The sequence below is a fragment of the Fomitopsis serialis genome (genome assembly GCF_022376445.1).
Source record: "Fomitopsis serialis strain Sig1Antser10 chromosome Unknown B0H18scaffold_16, whole genome shotgun sequence".
In the NCBI taxonomy this organism is placed as follows: Eukaryota; Fungi; Basidiomycota; class Agaricomycetes; order Polyporales; family Fomitopsidaceae; genus Fomitopsis; species Fomitopsis serialis.
The window spans coordinates 303759-317370 of NW_025954976.1; the positions used below are offsets into that span (position 1 = coordinate 303759).

At 55.8% G+C, this 13612-nt stretch overlaps 5 protein-coding genes and 1 non-coding gene across 6 annotated transcripts; 4 read left to right on the plus strand and 2 right to left on the minus strand.

Moving 5' to 3' along the window:
* The first annotated feature begins 1273 nt into the window (after positions 1–1273).
* B0H18DRAFT_993085 (TBC-domain-containing protein) lies at positions 1274–2992 on the plus strand. The gene is made up of 7 exons (XM_048045169.1): positions 1274–1488; positions 1561–1691; positions 1753–1841; positions 1898–2079; positions 2133–2223; positions 2274–2421; positions 2477–2992. Exons 1-7 carry the CDS (start codon positions 1300–1302, stop codon positions 2610–2612), a joined length of 966 nt encoding a protein of 321 aa, XP_047896165.1. The 5' UTR covers positions 1274–1299; the 3' UTR covers positions 2613–2992.
* Positions 2993–3284: 292 nt separating this feature from the next.
* Positions 3285–3393, plus strand: B0H18DRAFT_t61. Its single transcript has one exon. It is a non-coding gene; the product is annotated as a tRNA-Phe (tRNA).
* A 530-nt stretch (positions 3394–3923) lies between these two features.
* On the minus strand, positions 3924–6830 carry B0H18DRAFT_905319 (MFS general substrate transporter). Its single transcript, XM_048041492.1, has 13 exons — positions 6481–6830; positions 6326–6424; positions 6129–6274; positions 6002–6068; positions 5831–5945; positions 5630–5773; positions 5492–5573; positions 5426–5442; positions 5025–5369; positions 4884–4971; positions 4458–4829; positions 4176–4396; positions 3924–4121 (listed from the first exon to the last, which is right to left on the minus strand). Exons 1-13 carry the CDS (start codon positions 6644–6646, stop codon positions 4046–4048), a joined length of 1938 nt encoding a protein of 645 aa, XP_047896166.1. The 5' UTR covers positions 6647–6830; the 3' UTR covers positions 3924–4045.
* A 169-nt stretch (positions 6831–6999) lies between these two features.
* On the plus strand, positions 7000–9373 carry B0H18DRAFT_993096 (FAD/NAD-P-binding domain-containing protein). The gene is made up of 4 exons (XM_048045170.1): positions 7000–7280; positions 7549–8237; positions 8293–9294; positions 9351–9373. Exons 1-3 carry the CDS (start codon positions 7037–7039, stop codon positions 9187–9189), a joined length of 1830 nt encoding a protein of 609 aa, XP_047896167.1. The 5' UTR covers positions 7000–7036; the 3' UTR covers positions 9190–9294; positions 9351–9373.
* A 246-nt stretch (positions 9374–9619) lies between these two features.
* Positions 9620–11778, minus strand: B0H18DRAFT_1116814 (uncharacterized protein; the record flags this gene model as incomplete). The annotated part of the gene is made up of 7 exons (XM_048033485.1): positions 9620–10609; positions 10663–10819; positions 10879–11191; positions 11239–11313; positions 11364–11508; positions 11555–11675; positions 11708–11778. The coding sequence occupies 7 exons, from the start codon at positions 11776–11778 to the stop codon at positions 9620–9622; spliced, it is 1872 nt and encodes a 623-aa protein (XP_047896168.1).
* Positions 11779–12212: 434 nt separating this feature from the next.
* B0H18DRAFT_993111 (2Fe-2S ferredoxin-type domain-containing protein) lies at positions 12213–13298 on the plus strand. Its single transcript, XM_048045171.1, has 5 exons — positions 12213–12448; positions 12498–12628; positions 12661–12743; positions 12802–12940; positions 13006–13298. Exons 1-5 carry the CDS (start codon positions 12288–12290, stop codon positions 13026–13028), a joined length of 537 nt encoding a protein of 178 aa, XP_047896169.1. The 5' UTR covers positions 12213–12287; the 3' UTR covers positions 13029–13298.
* The last annotated feature ends 314 nt before the right edge of the window (positions 13299–13612 follow it).

Below are 13612 nucleotides of genomic sequence, written 5' to 3' on the forward strand. Positions count from 1 at the left end.
AGTCACGGCTCGCGACGCCGCCCGAGGATCCCCGTCCGGGGCGAACACCCGGCGGGGGACTCGGACGGCACCCGCCACGTTTACGAGCATGGGGATGTAGAGCTTTCCAATGGACCGTCCGTGCAAGTGTTATCGTCATACATGACTCAACGAACCCTCTCGACACGTCCGACGCCTGCATCGCACCGCACGCTTTCATGTTCTTATCCCCTTTCCCCCTCCCCTTTCTGATTGTCCACCGTCACACACGACTTTACGTTCGCGGTTATCGTCGAACCCCCGTTATATTGCTGCACGCTTTGGATTAAACGCTTCGCGCTTTGCTGACGCATCGCTCTGTATCGCTTTCACGGATAGACGCAGTGTGTCGTACTGGCTCCGGACCGTACGCTTTCGATGTCTTCCGCATTCTGTATCACATTATTTGTCGAATAACGCACGTTTGTTCTGCCATGTTCGTGCTCAAGTTCATGCTCTGGCTGTCCCCGTTTTGTACGACTGTCCCCCGCTCGTCGTCGATCTCGCCGCCGCTACCCCGGTCGCCACTTGACGCCCGCTCTTCTAAGACATCGCGCTCTCTTCGTTTGCTCGGCGATCGGCGGAACGGCCTCTACTGGAGGTCAGTCAGAGCAGGAAGCCGCAGAAAGGCCGGGCTTCTCCACTGAACGGCAAGGCTCCGGACTCGTTCTTGAAGTAGGTGCAATGGGCAGAGTGTGGTTCTGTGACGTAGCGGGAATCCGAGTCTGTTCATTATCTGATGATGACGAGGGCGGGGTTGACGAGTGGACGTTCGAGGTCAGGCCCTCGGCCGTGCTGTTTGGGCTGGGTGAGCCATACGGGTTTGTGGCTCGGAAGTACAACGCGAGCATAAGGCGAAGGAGTGAACTGGTGACAAATTGGTTCCTCTGTATGGCTGGGCAGTGCCCAAATGCGTTGATGTGAGCTCGAGTGCCTCAGAGCTCCGATTTGGGGTTCTCAGAAGCGTGAGCAGTCACCAGAGCGATCATGGGGGTTTGGTAGGGGCCCGGAACATACAACTAGGACGATCCTCGATGCCATGTTTTCACAGGACCATTCAAAACGTATTGAACGTGAGCGCAGATCCATACGATCTTTGGGAGAGCGAAGGTGTACCGGCCAAGCGACTTGCCAGTGAGCCAAGGCGCGCGAGTTCGCGAGAAGTTCGCGATCTATCTCAAGATCGGCGGGATAGAAATATTGATGCGCCCCATCTCCCGATCCGGCCACACTTCCGGGCGTCTACGCGTCACTCCGGCTTCCTTTCCGCCACCAACAGGCATGGCGCCCTCATCCACAGCATCATCCTCCTCCTCAGGCTCGTCCGCGGCGAACTCCGCCGCGCACTCCTTCAACAAAATTCTGAACCAGTTCAAGCTGTCGACGAAGGTCCGGACACCGCAGGACGTCGAGGACTCGGTGCGGAAACTCCGGAGGCTGATCTTGGTGGACGGGATCCCGTCGGCGGTGGTGCGTCGCGTGTTTTGCGGCTCAAATGTGTGTGAGACTATCTGGATGCTGACAGGGTGCTCGTGCGCGTAGGACCCCACAATCAGACCGCGGATATGGAAGATACTGCTGCATGTGCGGGACGTGTCGGCGGAGGAGTTCCTGGACTACGTCGCGCGAGGGCCGTGCGAGGTGCGCGAGAAAATCAGGAACGACACGTTTAGGTGCGTGTGTGGAGTGCTGCAGAGTGGCCTTTCGCTCATATTTGGCTTGTGCGGCTCACAGAACCCTGGCTACAGACCGAGGGTTCAAGGAACGCGTGCGAGAGGATATGCTGGTGAGGCTACTGGACGCGTTCGTATGGCGCAATCACGGTGGGTCTTCCTGCGCAATGGCTCTGATGCACGACTGAGGCATGACGAACGTGCAGACCGACAAGAGACGCAACAACTTGGGTTCACATACGTCCAGGGCATGAACGTCCTCGCCGCACCCTTCCTCTACACCATGCCCTCCGAACTTGAAGCCTTCTTCTGCTTCGCTAAATTCATCGAAGAGAGCTGTCCATTATATGTCCAGCCCACACTGGAGGGCGTACATCGAGGTCTGAAGGTAGGCTTTTCGTTTCGGTGGTACGACCTCCTTTGTCTAATGCACGTACACAGCTACTGGACAGGTGTCTCAAAATCGTCGACCCTGATCTCTTTGCCCACCTTCGGTCGAAAAATCTCTCGGCAGAAATATATGCCTTCCCATGTGTGTGCTTCCCTCCTCCAGGATACCCTGATGCTAAATCCCTGGAACAGCCGTGCTCACATTGTGCGCATGCACGCCGCCACTTGACCAAGTCCTGCTACTATGGGACTTCCTACTCGCATTTGGCGTGCACCTCAACGTCCTCTGTGTGATCGCTCAGCTCCTGCTTATGCGCGAAGAGGTCATGGCATCGTCTAGGTACGTTTTATATCCTGTCCGCTGACATCTGTGCTCGTGCTGACGTTTGGCAAAGCCCCATGCGCCTTCTGCGCACCTTCCCCCCGCTCGAAGCCCTCCCCGTTATCGGGATCGCCGTCACGCTTGTACGCGACCTCCCCACAGACTTGTACGACGAACTGGTGCGGCATCCGTATGCGGTTGAGTCATAGCCGGGGGGATGTCAGGGCGAACTTTCTATTTGTTGGTCTGCTCTCGCTGTTGTGCTCTGTATTGATTTGGTCGGTTTGTTGTATGTATCGCTTGTACCATCATACCTCAATGTCACGGGCCCTCGGACATTCTCTCCGCACGTCGCCGCCTGGTGTTTATGAAGCTGGGCATCAATCCCCCTTACAGGTCTTTGTGGTAGGGTAAGATATACTGACATTCGGATGGATTGTCGCGCACTATACTATATCGGGTCACGATCTCGGACAGCCTAGGTAGTCGGTCACTCGAGCCTCATTCAACAACCACCCCTTCTATAGCTATGAAATAAATTGTAGCATGTCTCAATGCATCCTTGTAATGCCTGTACAAAATTTGAAGCCAATACACTGAGATCTGTGTGCAGGAAAAATCACCCTTTGCGATGATACCTATTTCTGGTAAGCAGTGTGGCTCACCCTACTCTCGACCAGAATTTTAGCTACTGAGCTCGACTCAATGATTGTATATTTTTTCTCATATTTTTCTCATATTCCTGAGGTCTTTTAACATACCTCCGTAGAATAATTCAGGTCATTATGGCCCATACAGAGTGAGGAGGGCTTGTCGAATGCTAAGGTGGCCGAGATCGTAACCCGATATAGTAATATATTAATATTGGTACGCATCACTATGCCGGGATAGCTCAGTTGGGAGAGCAGCAGACTGAAGTGCATGTCTTGCATGATCACGTGCCCGAGTCACGTGTTCTGAAGGTCCCGTGTTCAATCCACGGTCCTGGCAAACCTTTTCCTCGCTATTCCTTTTTCCTGCACACTTGCCGCACTCGGGATTTGCTCAGGATCACAACAACCGTATGTTATTACAGTGTTTTGCATAGTGGTTGCCATTTTCGTGCGCGACGCGTACGGGCGTCTCCTGGGCTTTCCACGCCACATGCGCCACGGCCTACACCGGCAGGACTACAGCAGCCTTGTCCGACGTGCTCGGGACACTGCATATTGAGCTGGATTCTCTCCATACTTCGTGCTGTGAGAGCAGACGGAGTGTCCTGAATACGAGGTCTTGAATGAGTCAAAATAGAGCATTGGGATCGCCTACACAGCTAACGGGACTGATCAGTCCCGGTGGCGCCTTGGGACCAAACAAGTTTGCGTCGCGCGCGCAAGTGACAACCACTATGTATGCAAGACACTGTACTTACTTCGCACGACATCATGACGGCCTCAGCCCTCTCGTTGTAACGCACTTTTTGTAAGGTAGAGCAAAGGTAGATCGACCATAAATGTCACACTAGGGTCCGGACTTGTGTTCACATCCAAAGTAACCCAATGATTAACAAGATGTCACTAGCATACAATATCCATCATGCGGCCGAAGCATCAACGTTGAACGACTATACACGTAAGACGACCACCAACGGGTCTCCAGCTGGTCATTGCCGCCGTCTCAACTCCCGGGCAAGTCGCACAGTGAGCACGAACGCAACTATCGAAGCGACACCGCCCAGTCTATCACAGTGAAGTTAGCTACACCGTAGCGCCAAACAGAACGACGGGACACACCTGAATACGATCGCGTACGAATTTGGTGCAGCAGACGTGGAGAGACTCTCGCGCAGCTGGAGGCCCGCATCTTTCGCCAGTTCTCCTGGCGTCGCGGTGCTGTTGCCGGGGCTCGTCCCATCCGGGCTCTTTGGTATCGCGCCGTCGAATATCGCGAAGATGATTGAGGCGATACCCGTCATTACAAACTGCGGCATGACAATGAAGACATTGTGGATTCCCTGAGTAAAACATAGGTCATCAGCCGGTATTGTAACACGGAACAGGTGGTGGGGCACTTACGAGAATGATCCCCGCCTTGGCCGCCAATCCTCCGCCCTCCTTCCCACCGTCGCCCTCCCAATCAGGTTCCCCATCGCCGTGCACCTCCAGGTGGCTCATCCGCGCAGAGGCGTTCGACATGAACTCGCCTCTGCGCTCTTGTTGATGCCTGAGCGCCTCGCGCTCATGGTCCGACTCGTCCATCGACGCAGACGACCGGAACGAGCGCACTTCCGCCTCGAGGCCCTCGTCCTCGTCTCCAGGGTCGGCAACGAGGAACTGGCGCTCCTCGTCGGGCGATGCGGGGCGCGAGCGATGACGTGTGTCGGCGAGCATAATGGACGCGGTGTCGCGGTCGTCTGAGTCGTCTTCAGAAAGAATGGCTTCTGCGAGCTATGACACCGTTAGCTGTGGTGCGTACATGAGACAACGAGGACATGTACACACAAGCGAGAACGGTGCCCATTGTGTTATCGACCAAGAGAAGCCCGTGATTGTTGTGAAGAAGGTGGCTCCCCAAACCGTGGAGTAGAAGCTATAGCGTAGAGATTAGGGTGCACCGAAGAAGATTAGATTTAAAACACCCACAAGGTCGCAGCCATGCACACAGCGAAGACCATATGTGACACCGCCCAGAGCGTAGCCAGATGTATTTTGACCCGCTGGTACATCATCACCCAGCGAGTCGCGTGCCCATTGAGGTTCCTGTCCAGTGCTGCGCGACTCTTCGTCGCCTCGCTTACGAAGAATGGTAGGAGCAAGTTACATGCCAGACTGAGTATGGAGCTGTAGAACAGAGCACGCGAGCCGAGACGCGTCGCTTCTGCGTTGAGGTCCGGGTCGTCTTGTGGCGTGGACGAGTGGACATGTTTGTGCAGCTCGCCGATGAACTCTGTGGTGTAGAAGAGTATGGGAAACCAGCCTATCCATGCACTAAAAGAGAAGACTTGAGGTGGGTCAACGGGAGTCGAGGCGGAGGTAGTACCTACAAGAACTGGATGATGCACTAAGCCACGTAGTGAGCAGGAGTTTATTAACGCATATGTATGACATACGATCTGACGGATCACAGGAGGCAAATTGCGGACGTTATCCCAGATGTCCTTCAGCTCTTGGAGGAATCCCTTCCGTGCGCCCCTGAAGTGGCCAACGAGCTCAGACAGCGTTACGCGATTTATGTTGCACTCACGCACTTGGTGGCGATGACTACTCTCTCCTTGGTGCACAAGGCGGTGATGGTGTGCATGGCGATCAGCAAGAAGGACCCGAGGACTGCTAGCACCTCGAGCTCAGTGTTTCCGAGGAATGAAAATACGGTTGTTAGGTCGACGTTTCCTCTGGTAAGTAAACATTGTTCAATTGCAGTACATAAGACGTATTTAGATGGTACGAACATGAAGTAACCTGCGACGCTCCCTACGCCAAGCATGCGGGCTGCCCACGCGTTCGCGTCGGCCTGGTCTGACGAAGGTAATGTATCTACAATAAGGGCGCGGTCCACGGCCTGAACTGTCGCCACAACGTTAGACGTACTGCAACTCAACGCGATGAACTATAGTACCGACCTGCGTTTATTGAGAAGTCGATTGAGAAGAGGGCAAATATTGCCAAGCATATTGTCAAGACATTGTTCTGCAGGTCAAACCGGCACATTAGAACCGGCAAGCACGGGGAGTTAATGTTGCTACACACTGCCATAGACTCAGCTGTCGTGAATATGCTTGCGAACGGACGCGTAAACCCCAGAAGGAGCATTGCGACGACACAAATACAGGTCCCTGCAAACATGTACGGTCTCCGGCGTCCGAAACGCGACTTTGAGTTGTCAGCAAGGACACCTAGTTGTCACACTCTAGCAGATGAAGGTTATGCGAAGGAAGTGAGTATACCGATGAGGGGTTGTACGAGCAACCCCGAAATTGGACCGGCAAGGAACACGGTCGCAACGGCAGACTTGGAGAGACCAAGAGATAATAGATACGGTGTACCTTGTGCGTAGAGTCAGGAGGATCCGCACAAGCCGGGGAGGGCACAGGAGGCTCACCGTACGACATCTCTATGGACCAGAACACTTGTACGCCAAGCAACCCAATAGTCAGCGCAGGGAGCTGCAGCCATCTTGGTCCCAATACTTTCGCGACTCCAGCCAGCTGAGTGTTGCTACGCTCGCCACCTTCCTCAGCGAGAGGTATGGATACGAACCCAGTCATGGTCGCCCACTACCGTCCTTGGTGATAATCCTCACAGTTTACAGTGATCAGAGTAAGACTTCAAGCCAGAGAGATGCCTCCGCGTGCTCTGGCGCAGGAACTGAGGAGATGGATGTGAGGACAGTGCCGGTGGTTGAGCGAGCATACCGTGATGGCCGCGCGCAGCAGAATGACCGCGTCCGTCATGACACAGCAGTGTCAGGAGGGTCGCCGGTCGGCCCCTCCCGGGGCCTCCCCACTCATCTCGATCAACGGATCTGGGGACCCTGATCACTCCGGGGTTGGCGTCATATGCTTTCCTTGTGATTGGTCTGCTCGTCCTTATAAGTTATAGCCGGTGCCCCCCGCGTTCTCGTCCGTCCGTCCATCCCTTCCTGACTCCTGTGAGCTATGCTGCGTCTGCACAGGCAGCAGAGCGCCGCCTTGCGCGCTGTGCGTTCTATCCACTCCACGGCGCGCCGACGACGAGAGCTGTTCGATCCCAGCAATGTCGAGAGGGCCTCGGACGAAGTTGACGTCTGTATTGTTGGCGGTGGCCCCGCTGGGCTCAGTGCAGCCATTAGGTTGAAGCAGCTCGAGCAGGAGAAGGGCCGCGAGATCCGCGTGGTGGTGTTAGAGAAAGGTGGCGAAGTCGGTGAGTCTTCACAATGTGCATCGTACGTGCTAGAATTGCGAGACCCTGCTGCACTCTGGAACACTGGAAGAGTTTTTGAGGACTCAGCCGGTGATGGCCTCACTGGACGTGCGTCGCTGCACTCTCATTGTATACATGTCAATTCCTCCACCCTTTGGCACCCGCCAGGGTGGCTCCGTCGCACACTTTCCGGACTTGCGCCTTGCGGTAGCGCCTCGCCGTTAATCCAGTTCCTCTCAGACAACCACAAGCTCACACCGCGGCCCAGGCTCCCATGTGCTATCAGGTGCGGTAGTTGAGCCTCGCGCTCTGAACGAACTGCTCCCCGACTGGCAAAATCGCTCGGACCACCCCCTCACACAACCTACCACGCACACCTCCATGCGCTTCTTCACCAAGTCCTCCTCGTTCCGCATACCACAACCACCACAGATGAAGAAAATGGGCACCTACATCCTCTCGCTCTCACAGTTCACCGCGTGGCTGGGCTCCATCGCCGAGGAGCTCGGTGTAGAGGTCTACCCTGGTTTTGCCGGTGCAGGCCTTGTGTATGGGCCCGACGGGAAAAGCGTGCTCGGGGTGCGCACAAACGAGGTTGGCCTGGACCGCGAGGGTCGGATGAAGGATGCCTTTGAACCTGGCATGGAGTTCCGCGCCCGCGTCACTTTGCTTGCCGAGGGTGCACATGGCTCGCTCTCAAAGGAGGTCATCCGAAGGTTCCACTTGAGGGAGAACAGCGACCCGCAGACGTACGGCATGGGTGTGAAGGAGGTATGGCGTGTGGACCCAAGTAAGTACCGGCCGGGAGAGGTGGTGCATACGATGGGTTGGCCCATCGACTGGAAGACCTACGGCGGCGGATGGGTGTATCACATGGCGGATGGCCTCGTCAGCTTGGGTTTGGTGATTGGGCTGGACTATGCCAACCCATATCTCAGCCCATACAGAGAACTTCAGGTAACGGTGAATGTAGCTTTGTCGCGCGCGCATCTCATCTCAGGGGCACCTCCAGCGTATGAAACACCATCCATATTTCCGGGACCTGCTTTCGGGCGACTCAAGCCGAATAGCGTACGGCGGACGCACTCTGAACGAGGGTGGCCTGCAGTCCCTCCCGCAGCTGCACTTCCCCGGTGGCGCGCTCATTGGGTGTTCCGCCGGCATGGTCAACGTCGCCAAGATCAAAGGCACGCACAACGCCATGAAGAGCGGTATGCTCGCCGCTGAGACCGCCTACAACGCCTTGTCCGCGCAAGAAGAGGGCTCCTCGGTACCGGCAGACATGAGCGATTACGAGACGGCGTTCCGGAATAGCTGGGCGCACGCAGATCTGCACGAGGTGCGCAACGTACGGCCGTCGTTCAACACGCCGCTGGGCATGTGGGGCGGCATCGCGTACTCGGGCGTGGACACGCTGCTTCTGAAGGGACGCACGCCGTGGACGTTCCGGAATACGAAGAAGCTGAGCGACGCGGCGCACACGAAGAAGGCGAGCGAGTGCACGCCGATTGAGTACCCGCCGTTCGAGGCCCCGTTGAGCACGGACTTGCTGACAAGTCTTGCGCTGACGGGGACGAACCATGCGGAGGACCAGCCGGTTCACCTTCGGGTGCGGAAGTATGGCAAGGGTGTGGCTGACGCTGGGTTGGAAGCTCAGCCTGGAGCGGAGGAGGGACTGGCGACAGAGGAGTTCGAGGAGAGCAAGGCGGTAAGGAGGGAGCACGTGAAAGCGAACGTGGGCGAGTACGCCGGGCTGCTTGGACGAGCATGTCCAGCTCAAGTGTACGAGTATGTGGATGATGAGTCTGCCCAAAATGAAGACAGTGAGGGCTGGGGAGGAAAGAAGCTTGTGATCAACTCACAGGTAGTGTCCTTCAATAGTTTGGTTACGAGGTGCTGTTCTGACTAGATGTTCCTGTCCAGAACTGTATACACTGCAAACTCTGCGACATCAAAGTGCCGACTCAAGATATTACGTGGACAGTTCCAGAGGGCGGCGGAGGTCCCAAGTACAGTGCGTATCTCCCTGTACCCCTGTGTTCTAACTGGCCTGACCCGCTCCTGTCGCAGCTGTTACCTGATGCGATTGCATACATATCTACCGCATAGCGCGTCTGGGATCTCAGGTCACAATATCACACATCATTTTCATGCCACCTAGCCGCCTTTAACGGTACACACCTTGAATCTAACAGCGTATGATGATGGTCCTTAGCAACTGTGTCTGCTGGTGGGATCAAACTGCCCAGAACGTGGACCGCTCGCGATTCACTTCCATAGTTACGCGTGCGCCAGGCTTATGAACCACCAAACGCGTCGCTCCTCGGACGCGATTGACCTCAAGACTGCTCCTCCGTCAGCTCGAACTGCACCTCCGTCAGGCGCTCGAACATGTGTGCATCGTGCTCCTTGGCGATCAGCCCTCCCGGCTGCACATCAGCATGCCAGCCGTGGTCGCCTGTCATTGCAATGTCGTACGGGTACCGGGCCTCCTCAACACGCCCGCACCAGTCAAAGTCTATGAGCTGAACTTTCCCCTCCTTCGTGACCAAGATGTTCGGCTCGCGCAGGTCTCCGAACACGAAGCCCTTGTCGTGAAGAGTCTTGACGGCGTTGCGCAGTGACTCGGCAACGGAGGACAGGCGCACGGAATCACTGCCGCTGGCGACAAAGTCCATGACGACGACCCACATTCCTACGCTGTTAACCTTCTCGCAGTGGTGCAACTTCGGAGCGAACCCGCCTTCATGCGCAACCTTGTGCGCGTGCTTCCCATATGCTTCGGTGAATTTGACAACAACTCTGAAGGCGGCCTTGTCGGGGACGCGAGCGTCCGCGAGAAAGACTGCTTTAGAGCTGTACTGGGCAGCCAGGCGAGCCACATACTTCAGCTCCACTTGTTGTCCATTGAGATCGGTGTATGTACTGAAGCTCGGGCCTACGTAATGTGACGGTGTGCCGGAGGATGCCTTCGGTACGCCACTGAGCCGTGTATCTACGGGGTTGTTTGAGGATGTTCGGGGAGAAGTGCGCTGAGCACCAGATTTCAAGCGTGAGGAAGAAACCGACTTCATGGCTTGCAAACCACCGTAATAAGTCTTCAAGTCGGTGACGCAATGCTTGAGCGCACGGAAGAGCCGCGCAACAGAGAGTATGGTTTCGGACATTGAGGACGATTCGAGTGGCGACAGAGGAATGACAGACATGTAGTCCGTGAAGGGCTGCGAAATGAGCTGGTCTGCGAAGGCGGCCCCGCTCACGGCAATATATGGTCCGGCAATTGCAAGAAGGAGAGCAGGGCAACAGCAAATATTGCGGATGGGTTTGGCCTGTAAGTCTTACAGTCAACACATGATCATGAGCCCTCAGGGGGAGCACAAACCTCGGGGGATGTGTAGATGGCAACGTATGCACATTCAGCCTGTGCGCGTGGATCACAGCCACCGGTCCCAATCTCGTTCTTGACCTCAGTGATGGCAACGACGGGTCTAAAACCTTCGAATGACGTGTCCATACGTATCACGCCGTCCGGTTCGAGGCTACCAGAGGAATAGTTTAGCGAAGTACGATCGAGTATGCCAGTCCGACGGCGTTCGACAAGGCATCCGTTATGGCCCTCTGACGGGATGGCTCGTCCACATAGAGCTTAGATGATAGTTCGATGAATTCTCGAGCTGTTTCAACCTCCTTAGGAGTGTATATGTTGGAACCAATGGGTTGGGATATGGAATAAGCAAATCGAGCGAATGCCGGGCGGTAGATAATGATCGGAGGAGGCGCGAGGTGAAGAGGCCGATAGTTGTACACGGCATCTAGGTGGGTTGGGGTCTGTGTCTTCATGAGCTCACTAACAGTGGCCCCGCTCGAGGGAGAGCGCCGCTTTCTACCAGCTGCGGCGATGGCTTCTCGATCTGACGCACTGTCAAGAGGCGTGAACTCGCGCAAACCTTACACTCACCAGGGAGCCTAGCTGCGATTCCCTCCACCACCGAGGCAAGGGTTGCCTGCTGGTCGTCACCCAATGTCGGCACGGCTATGAGAGGCATAAGCCACGACGGTAGCGCGAGTGCCGCGTGAACGCACAAATGATGGACACCAGCTTGTCCTCCATGCCAGACAGCTTCATTCGGTCGGCGATCAACTTGGTCTTTTTCCTGATGACTTCATTGTTTACGGTCTGGGAGATTGTTGCATCACTGGCATCGGGAGAGTACAGTGGTGTCGAAACCTAGGAAATGTGAGTGCGCTTCGTAGGAGAAGAAGGCCCTACTCACCTGACGGATGGCTACCGCGGCAAATTCAAGTGCTGGATTGGACAGTTCGAATTCCACAGGCTTAGATTGGACGAGGTTTTCAAGAAGGTCTCGACGTCCGACACCGTTGCGGGCGAGCTCCCTTCGTGTTGATATACGACGTCGGTGACATACTTGTACGAGCCAGAAGCATTAGGGCCTCGTCCGGAATAACGAAGTAGAACTGGTATGTTGAAGGTCGCCATGGCGGCCACGGACGCTGAGGAGTGTGCGGACGCGGATATTCAAGTGGTGATCGCAGCCAAGTATATGAACCAGCAAACGCGTCGGTCCTCGCCGGCCCAGGCGGACGCGAACGTTCGGGGTACGCGACGCGTGATGATGCACGTGATGCGTGTCAGCGCCGCGAGTCTGTGTATGTCGGCCGGCCGCAGAAAGTGGTCACAGGCCAGTCTCTGCTCGCCGCTTTCACATCCTCCAAATCCCCGCCTACCCATAGGGCTCAGATCCTCACTGTCTGAGGTACCGTAGTCACCTATTCCCACAGCCCTACCTGCACCCAAAACGCTCGCTGTACGCCTGGACAAGCTTCGCTGTTGCCCACTATGTCCGCGCGGACTCTCGCAGCCCTAGCTCGCATTCCTGCACCCACGCATGCGATCTCCTCTTCTTCGAGGATTTGCGTACATCAGCAAGCTCGGTGTATGAGCAGGACATCTCGCTCGGAATCACTGTTCATGACTTCGCCGAGCAGATGGCACTCCGCCGGTCAGACACTCTCGTCGCTCAGCAGAAAGCGTGCGATGCATACGAGTGCAGGTTAGTGTCGATTCGTAGCATCATATTGATGTGTTCTCACTTTGAGACTCAAGTTGTACGGCACGGGCACCTCACACGTCCCGAGCCTGGCACAGGGTAAGTCGCCGCTATGGCGCTCCTTTCCAAATGCTTGACGCGCGAACAGGATTAAGCTACACTTCAAGGACTCGAAGGGGAACCTGATCAAGACTGTTGAAGCGAACGAGGGGGACGACATTCTGACATTGCGCATGAGCACGATATTGACCTCGAGGGTGAGCCTTCGTCTCTGTAAAGGTAGAGCTGATCTTGACAAATTCTGTTCACAGGTGCATGCGAGGGGTCGGTCGCATGCTCGACATGCCATGTCATTCTCTCACCGGAGCACTACGACCTTACTCCCGAGCCCGAGGTAACGCACACACCACCATCCGACCAGCTTCTTTAGCCTTACCTCTCCTTCACCTCAGGATGATGAAAACGACATGCTCGACATGGCATTCGGCTTGACCGACACCTCACGACTTGGGTGTCAGGTCCGACTGACTCGCGAGCTCGACGGGATAACCGCAACATTGCCCTCAGCCACCCGGAATATGTTCGTTGACGGTGCGTCTTACGGTGTCCGCTTCCTGACCGGCTGGGTAATCATCCTCCTGCGTGTATCCGTACAGGGAAGAAATCAGCGCATCATTAGCACTCCCACCTAAGGACAGGTCGGTTGGCCGGCATGTCCTAAAGCCTATTTCGTCTCTGGGCGGAGGGAGCTATGCGTGACGAGCAAGCCCTGGATTGCTATCCGCTTCTCTGCATGATGCATATTGCTATTGGGTTACTGCTGTTATGTTGCCGCTACACATATTACGACAGCAACGACATGTCGGTGTCGCAGGGGCCGTATATTTATCCATGCTGAACTCGATCAGCCTGCTCTAATGCGCCTTCGCCCTGTGTCCGTTGATCCTAGGTGAGTGTCTGTACCCCGCCAGTCATTCAATATTCAGCATTTGCTGCCCGCTTCCATTCGAGAGCTCACTGTTCAGGGTTACGCGCACCGTCCGGCTTCTATCACTGAGCCCACCCACGATCGAACGTCGACCGGTTGCCCGTAATTGACCCACTCACCACGTCTTGTGCAGTCCACCGTTCAGCCTGCCCCATCCCGCGAACTTGTCATGATAATCCCATTACGAGCGCTTCCCAGGCCTATCCCTCCAATTAATCGCGCTTCGTCACGAGTACGAGGCAAGTCGATCTCACAGCACCCCAGTCTCAGACGTT

Coding starts and splice junctions, on each gene's coding strand:
- B0H18DRAFT_993085 (XM_048045169.1), top strand. CDS start 1,300: ATGGCGCCCTCATCCACAGCATCATCCTCCTCCTCAGGCTCGTCCGCG. Junction 1,842..1,897: donor GTTCGTATGGCGCAATCACG/GTGGGTCTTCCT, acceptor ACGAACGTGCAG/ACCGACAAGAGACGCAACAA. Junction 2,422..2,476: donor GAGGTCATGGCATCGTCTAG/GTACGTTTTATA, acceptor CGTTTGGCAAAG/CCCCATGCGCCTTCTGCGCA.
- B0H18DRAFT_905319 (XM_048041492.1), bottom strand. CDS start 6,646: ATGACTGGGTTCGTATCCATACCTCTCGCTGAGGAAGGTGGCGAGCGT. Junction 6,275..6,325: donor GCTCGTACAACCCCTCATCG/GTATACTCACTT, acceptor TGTGACAACTAG/GTGTCCTTGCTGACAACTCA. Junction 4,972..5,024: donor GTGTGCATGGCTGCGACCTT/GTGGGTGTTTTA, acceptor TCTACGCTATAG/CTTCTACTCCACGGTTTGGG.
- B0H18DRAFT_993111 (XM_048045171.1), top strand. CDS start 12,288: ATGGCACTCCGCCGGTCAGACACTCTCGTCGCTCAGCAGAAAGCGTGC. Junction 12,449..12,497: donor CGTCCCGAGCCTGGCACAGG/GTAAGTCGCCGC, acceptor ACGCGCGAACAG/GATTAAGCTACACTTCAAGG. Junction 12,744..12,801: donor ACCTTACTCCCGAGCCCGAG/GTAACGCACACA, acceptor CCTTCACCTCAG/GATGATGAAAACGACATGCT.
- B0H18DRAFT_993096 (XM_048045170.1), top strand. CDS start 7,037: ATGCTGCGTCTGCACAGGCAGCAGAGCGCCGCCTTGCGCGCTGTGCGT. Junction 7,281..7,548: donor AGAGAAAGGTGGCGAAGTCG/GTGAGTCTTCAC, acceptor ACCGCGGCCCAG/GCTCCCATGTGCTATCAGGT. Junction 8,238..8,292: donor GCCCATACAGAGAACTTCAG/GTAACGGTGAAT, acceptor GGGCACCTCCAG/CGTATGAAACACCATCCATA.